We start from the raw sequence: 7,841 nt of genomic DNA, 5'->3' as shown, positions 1-7,841 counted from the left end.
ATAAAAGCAGATAAGAGAGATGACAAAATTAAGAAAATAAAGACCACTGTTATAAAGATTTATAGAACAGCTAAAGCAGAGCAAAATAAATGATAACAAATGCCGATAAAAAGAAACGGGGCACTGGCCATATAAACACGCAGGAAACTTCAATGCTTCTGTATAGTACTATGACACTGCTTTGTTTACACCAGCATTGACCTTTTGCTCCCCAAGGAGTTTATTAACCATCTTGGTCTTTTTTTTGTGTTGCTTTACTCATCAAGAGAAAGTTGTACAGGGTTGATTCTGATGAATGGCTTTTTCGGAAAGTCAAGTTATCCTTGACTAGATGCAGATGGCCTAGTAAAAAATGAATGCTGCCAGCAGACATTGTCTTTATCAGTAGTAAAAGTTCAGCAGGGACTAGACTTCCTCATCTCTGGCCAGAGAAACCCAGCCTTCTGTTTCAGCACCATATCACATATTGTCCTAATGAATTCTTGTAACACACTGCAGCCCAGATAAATATGCTTATATTAATGTTTTTTGGCAGTCTGGGGCATGGTACAGAATTGACACAAGTGTTTGGCTTCTGCCTGAAGCAGACACCAGGAATTTACACAGCTTAGAAATATTAGCCTGTCGTAGGGCTGTCTGTGCTGCGCCGTGACCCTCGGGCCTGCAGGCTGCAGCTCATCCTCCCGCTGCCCTCGCAGGCACGGCCGCGCTCCAGCCCCGCGCAGCCCTTCCTTCCTTCCTTCCTTCCTTCCTTCCTTCCTTCCTTCCTTCCTTCCTTCCTTCCTTCCTTCCTTCCTTCCTTCCTTCCTTCCTTCCTTCCTNCCTTCCTTCCTTCCTTCCTTCCTTCCTTCCTTCCTTCCTTCCTTCCTTCCCTCCTTCCCTCCTTCCTTCCCTCCTTCCTTCCCTCCTTCCCTCCTTCCTTCCCTCCTTCCCTCCTTCTTTCCCTTTGCCTCCTTCCTTTTCCCTCCTTCTTTTTCCTTCCTTCCACAACACCATGGAAACTGAGTCGAGCTCCAGTCTCTGAGCAGCCCAGTGGATGCACACCAGGGCACTGTCCTTGGGTGATTCAAGCTTTTCCTTTCTCTGTTCTTTAGTGATTCCTTTTGCAGGAATAGGAGCACAGACCTCTCCGCTTGGGAGATGCCGAGCAGTGCGGGATTTGCAGAGACTCCCTCTTCAGAGCAAGAACCACAGCGCCGGCAGCCTCAGCAGGCCCAGCGGGACGCGAGATAACTAAGAACGGCTTTCAAGCTCTCGGTCATTCCGGGCGATGTCCCACATTCCCACGGGGACAAGCGCTGGAGGGGCAGCAGCAGCCCGGGCTGGGCCATCTAGCGGCTGCCCRTCAGAGGAGGGCTGGCTGGGCTCCGTCCTGCCGCGCCGTGCAGAAACCCTCTCTGTCTGCCTCCAGTGTGCCTCTGCTCCGCAGCCGCGCCTCTAATTTAACCTTCCATTTAGCATCTTCAGAGCCTTGGCTTTAGAGGCCTCCAGTGTGGCTTTGGGCCCCTTTGTGGCAGCCTTGCCCACTGCCCGCTGCTGTTAGCACCGGCACGAGAGCCGTGTCGCTGCCGGCCTGGGGCAGGCACCCCGCGCTGCAGAGCAGCTCCTCGGCGGCCTGCAAGCCAACCTCTCTGCAGCAGCAGCAGCAGCAGCAGCCGTCAGTGCTGCTTGCACAGCCACCGATAGTGGAGAAGTGTGTTTTATTTGTAGATGCTGTGGCTGGTTTCCAGCGCCCGGCTCCCGCCCCGGGGCCGTGCCGCGCTGCTGCCCCTGCCCTGGCGCGGCGGCGGCCGCCCCGCGCGCCCTTTGAGGCCGTGGAAGTTCAGCCCTGTATCTTGTGGCATGCGGCACAGGCTGCGCTGGCAAKCCCAGGCAGCTCTGTTCCTCCCCATACTGCAGGTAGCCTTTCCTAAAAAAAATAAAAAAGTGTTTTTTCTTTTGTCATCTCTTTATGCGCTCCGCACTGTAACACGGGAAGACAAAGCTGCCCACGCACAAGGTCCTCACAACCTGCTTTCCAGCCGGGCAGATCCCTACGGAAGCCGGGGCGGTGCCTGGGAGAGCACCCAGAGAGGCGGCCGCAGTCGGGCTCACCCTGGCCCCGGGCTCACGCTGGCCCCGGGCCGCTGACCGCCGTGCCCGGCCGCCCCGTTATCGCAGCTCTGCCCCCGGTTTTGTCACTGTATCCTTCAATCCCCTCGCTCCCCATAAAAGTGTCTAGCTGTCTCTTAAACTCACTTTACCATTTGCTGCTTTGACCTCACTTGGCAACTTATCCTTGTGTTTATTATTGGAGGTGGAATAGTTCTGGCTACATTCCTGGTTTTGCTCTTAATTGTCTAATTTTTAGAATGTGTCAGTGGGGTTGGGATTTGGGTTGGTTTTTGTTCTTTTTCTTAAACTAATCACTCTTGCAAGCAGGTCTTCAGTTTCATTAGGCTCCTTCACATTATCAGGACTTCCCATAGCTAAAAGGATTCTAAGGAATCTTTTATTGGATCTTCCCAGATATCGCAGCTGCCCTCTCATCCACCAGTGCTGTTCTGAACTGCAACGCTGCCCTTAGTCACCTTTTTGTTAAGCAGGGGGATGGATTTTCCCTGAGCAAGGAAGAGTTTCCCGAGCGCTTCCYGCTGCCCACAGGCGCCCATTGAAGCACCTACCTCCATCTCCAGGCAGTTCTCAGCTGCTTTAAGGCTGCTTGGTGGAGCACTGAAATGAATCCTACTGACACCCTGAAACAGATAGGCCTGGTTGGAGCAGCTTCTAAAACAACTAACCTAACCCACCATAGGAAGAGGAGCAAATAATTCAATTTTCCAGCTCCCCTATTCCCTTACAGATATAAACATGTACATCTAGAGGCCTGACTGCTTTCAGAACGGTTCCCCTTGCAGCAAGGTGACTTCTTGGGACCTGTTGTTCACACAGTACAGTTTGTAGCCTTAAGAAGTACAACATGTACCGAAAACATGACCATGTTGCTAAAATTTAGTAATTTTAAGTCTTGTTTTCCTAAAGTCAAAGGAACATGTAGCTGAATTCACTTACCTTGGAAAAAATGGTGCAAGTGAATCCCTTGAATCCCACCTGGTGTCATCAGAGAGAGGCGTTAACAGGTTCCTTTTCYTACCTAACACGTTGCATATGCATCATAGAGCAACAAGAAGTACAAGTGTTTTCAGTAAAGGCAGCTTACCTTGCTGACAGACTCTTGAAAAGAAGAACATGAAGACCGTAAAATGACATGTCTCATGACAAAGACTGTAAAAAGGCTAAAGAATACAAAAAATGAATCTAGCAAACACTTACCATTGTCTGCACTGCACTCTCACTGTTGGGGGCTGTAATGATCATCAAACACTAGTGTACCAAGAAATACTTTCACTGGAGAAATGGTGACAGTAAAAGCAAAAGGACAGATACTCTGTCACTTATCAACCCCCACTTCATTTTTATAGGCATCTACCAATATTATTTGGCCCACAAATCACTAAGCAGCAAAACCACGTCCTTAGTTACGTTCAGGTCACCAGAAGCCTGGGCTATGCTGTGCTCTAGTTATGGTTTTATTGCAGAAGCAAGAGTTTTATTTGTGCGTGACAACTGGAGGTTGGTGGGGACTTTGGGCTTTTAGTATAAACATTTCTGTCAGATGTCTACTTTGTCTGCAGAGTGAAGAACAGATTCTGTTATAGTTGGAGGCCACTGCTGGGTAAATTGGAGGGCACTGTTGTTAAGGCTGAACTTTCAAGAAAGCAGGAGGAGCTGCTCTCTTTTTTAATTCTATGCCGTTTTATATGCACCGTTCTCTCCAAATATTTGATGTTTGCCACACTTGTTATGAGTTTCTCCAGAGAGATGCTGTCTTCTGGCAGCCAAAGATAAAGTTGACTGATACAAATGAGCCGCAGTACCCCAACAGTAATTAGCCGTGATGCAATACCCAGGCGAAAAAGGAGACTTGAAGAATTAACTGTTGACTTTTCTGGACGATGCAGCTGCACTTTAAGAGAGAAAGCTCAACCCATCATAGAACTCCATTGTGTACATTAGAGAAAAAAAGCTTGGCAAGATACATTCAGGATTTTTGCTAAAGAGATACAAATATTTTGCAAGGTCAAAGGGCACCAAGGCAGGCTGTACTTACTTCCAGAGAAAAGCAGGCAGAATGACAAAGAATCAATTTTTTTTTTATCTTCATTTTCACACTTCATCATCTAAGAAAGACTGTCTTTTTCAACCTGCTGAAGTGATTTAAGACACACTGACTCTGAGTTAACTTTTACTTAAAAGTCAGTCTATGGCATCCTAATCTAAGAAGTTATCTGTGCTCATGGTTTCCGCGCGGTTCTACAGAAGGCCAGTACTTCTATTTTTAAACTGGATTTTACTATGCTGTAAAGTTCTTTCACAAATCTTACAGGTCTGAAGAAAGGGAATACTTTTGGAAGAAGACGAACGATTGAAGCAACTGTTTTATAGCACAATATGAAACTCGACACTGTTTTCTGTTGCCAGTATGATTCCCAAGTGAGATGGATAAATTGTGGTCAAGACCTGGACAGGTTAACTAGTGGTCATCAGTGCTGGTGGTACCTTTATATACAAAAAAAAGAAAAAGAAAAAAAAAAAAGATACTATTGGACAGGGCATTTGAAATTTAATACCAGAGATGAAACAAGACATCTGTTGGACTCTCATTTGTTTCTCTTTGAATGGGCTTTAATTGAAAGCTCAGTGAAAAATGCAGGTTACATTCTTAGTGTTATCAATAGTTTGTAACAGCAACAACATCAGAACAGTGATGCATCTAATATTTATACACTTTTCTAATTTTAGATGTCTAAGAGCAATACATTATCAGATATATATATACACACAATTTCAAGCAATTAAAAGTAAATAATAAACCCCTCCTCCCGAAACCCTGAAACAATATATTTCCTTACACTAATAATGTCTTTTTCACATATACTTGACAAAGAGTCTTTTTAAGTTACTTATCTTAAGAGTAATCTGTTAATGGAGATCCTGGACCAGCCCCATTAAAGTTCAGTTTTAAGTTTATACAGCTTGCTAGCCACATAACCAGTGTGGCTTTACATTGTAAACGAATCCCAAATGTCTACAATGATTGGAATTAGTTTTGCGTAAAGGAGATCTATAYGTCTCATGATGGAATAAATTTAAACCAATACATTTAAAAGAGACAGAGAAAGAGAGAGTTATTTGACACACAAATCAGTTGTTAGGGATCAATTATGCGATTATTTAAAGAACAAGTTAACTTCATGGTAAGATTCTTGTTTTCTGTACAGAGAGGTATTGGTTCAACTAGTTTTAGCTGCTCTAGAAATATGTTCTTTAAAAAAGCTAGATTTGTGAAATTCAAAAGCTGAGCTCCCGGCTTTAAAAGCTTGTGCTTTAGCAGTACAAGTACAAAGGTTACCAAAAGTATCTCAGATGGCTGTTCTGTCGTAGGATAGCTCACGTTTGGAAACTTCAGCATATGCACAAATGCAGCAAGCATAAAGCTTACCTTGAGTTGGGACAGGCACCCTACTCACGGCAGGACTGAGAAAGGTACAGTAATATGTACCTAGGAAAGTTCAAGTAAAAATTAAAGCAGGAAACTGGAAGCAGACATCCAAAGTAAGCGTCATTTATAGTGATGCTGAAACTGTGGAAATCTTGCTCGCTTTTTAGTAAAGTCACAAATAAAAATCTCTCAAACTTATTGAATAGGAAATTTTTCAGTCAAAATGGCAGACAAGGGTGAGCAGAATCCTACGGGTTAGTTAACTTGTGCCAAGTGCGTTGCGAGGACGGCCGCAGCCTTCTGACAGAGGTGACCGAAGATGGCTGAGAAAGTTTGCAGTAGCTCATAATGTCCCATCTGGTTTAATCCCTTGTCTGAACTGTCTAAAGAGCCAACTGCAGCTTAGTCATGTTCCTCTGGTGCATGTTGTGATGACGAACTAATTCATCAGACCTGGCAAATTTTTTTTGACAGCTGGGCCACCGGCAGCTGAAAGGCTTTTCACCTGTTAACAAAACACCCTGTTATTAAGCGGGTTCGCAGCCTGCTGAGACCCCGCGACTCGCTCCCGTTGGGAGGCGCTTGGCCAGGCTGGGTGTGCGGCAGCGCCCTGCGCTCCCGCGCGCCTCTGTGCCCAGCACTCCGCTTCTGGCCCGGCCGGAGCCGAGCAGCAGCCGCGCCGGGCGCGCAGCCATCCTYGGGAAGGGCCGCAAGCGATCCCTGGGAAGGAGGGCCAGGCTGGAGCGCGCAGCTCCGAGGTGCCCAGCAGCACTGCCGAGCGCGCTGCACCAGCAGCGCTGCCCGGGGCGCGACATGGAGTCACGGGGAGCGGTCCCGGCACGTTCAGCTCGTTCCTTGGAACCGGTGAGCGCAAGTGAAGGGGGCAGGAGCAACAGGGTTCAGCATGAAGTCTGCTGAGCCACACRGGAAGTTTCCCATTACTGTCAAAACAGAGATTTGAGAGGCCCAAAATATTTGGTATTTCTCTAGCATTCCAACAAATATACTCTTCACTAAAAATGAAGCCCAGGGAAAGAACATACAATTTTAACAAGAAATGCCATCACTTTCTTAGAGTGCCATCTGCTCTCTTGATCTTCTACAACACCTAAGTGGAATTTCAGACCGTGTCTCTGATGCTGCAGGAATGCTGCAGGAATGCTTTCATTAGCTCAGAGCAATGCCTGGTGACTCGTGTTTCTTTCAGATTTTCATTTTCTTTCTCCTCAAGTAGATGCAATACTTTAAAGCAGGTTCAGCTCTGGGCCTGGCCTCTTCCATGCTGTSTACACACCTCGTACCTCCAACTCAAGACACACTGGAGTGGGATGAGCTCACCCAGTCATCTTCTTCTCTTCTTTGCCTCACATTTTGTGCGTGTCACAAACATCCAGTTTCAGGCAAAAGGGGATCTGGGATGGGCATAAATGTTGTGTATTTCTGTTTGTAAAATCCCATGCAATAAAGAGATTATACAAGTGGGGTGGAGCTGTTATAATCTACTTTATCCACTTAACATACACGCTTGCAAAAGCATCAACCATCTCACTTGAGTGCATAAACCAGTATGGGACAAAGCTGATCTGCTTACGATTACTGATAGGAATCACAGATTGCATAAAGTGGCCTCCTTTCATCTCCGCAGCACTAGGCAAACCATCCTGTGAACTGATGTGAGTTATCTACAGCTCGTAGCTTGTCGCTGAACCACCACAGCACAGGCAGCACGGAGCTGTGGGGCCTGACAAGCAATTCTGGTTCTCCTCTGCAACAGGGGGCAGCAATCTCTACTAATCCTGCACTAGGCACGGAATAGTCCGTACAGCTTTCCCGTGCAGACATCAGAAATCATATTTCTATTGCTAAAAAATGTGTAGAGTTTTCCTTTGGTTTTGTTGCTGTTTTCAAAAGCAAAGTTTGCTACCACAGTTAACTAACTCAGTAATGGGCACAGTTTGGGCTCGGGCCRTAAGAAAGGACTAAAACAGATTACTAGAAAAAAAGAACCAGTTCTTGTTCCTCTCTGATTTAGGTCAGCTGGGGTCTGACTTGCTGAAGTCAGACCACTGCGGAGTCTTCACATGAGTTAGCAGACGAGGCAGCAGTGCAATGTGCTGGGGAACACGGTTTATCCTGACAGGTGGCCTGGGGAAACCGGGAGCCCGGGAACACAGCCATGCCCGTTACCGTTCGCAGGTCGCGGCTGCACACGTGGCCGTTACTTGACGCATTTCTGTGGCTGGCTCCAGGGGAGGTCCCATGACTCTCAGGTTAATTATGTCCTTCATGAAAATTTCTA

General features: G+C 46.6%; 1 protein-coding gene across 3 annotated transcripts in view; it reads right to left on the bottom strand.

Annotated features, from left to right (window-relative positions):
• Positions 1-4,957: 4,957 nt before the first annotated feature.
• WT1 (Wilms tumor 1) overlaps positions 4,958-7,841 on the bottom strand; it is a 70,987-nt gene continuing 68,103 nt past the window's right edge. For all 3 annotated transcript variants that reach the window (XM_026041181.1, XM_026041179.1, XM_026041180.1), the window contains one exon: positions 4,958-6,047. In XM_026041181.1, coding sequence (XP_025896966.1) covers positions 5,926-6,047 — 122 coding nt within the window. In that variant the 3' untranslated portion in view covers positions 4,958-5,925. The remainder of the gene's footprint in view (positions 6,048-7,841) is intronic.

This window comes from Nothoprocta perdicaria, unplaced genomic scaffold, assembly GCF_003342845.1.
Source record: "Nothoprocta perdicaria isolate Ctin4 unplaced genomic scaffold, notPer1 scaffold_28, whole genome shotgun sequence".
Lineage (NCBI taxonomy): Eukaryota > Metazoa > Chordata > Aves > Tinamiformes > Tinamidae > Nothoprocta > Nothoprocta perdicaria.
This window is presented reverse-complemented; position numbering and strand designations above follow the sequence as displayed.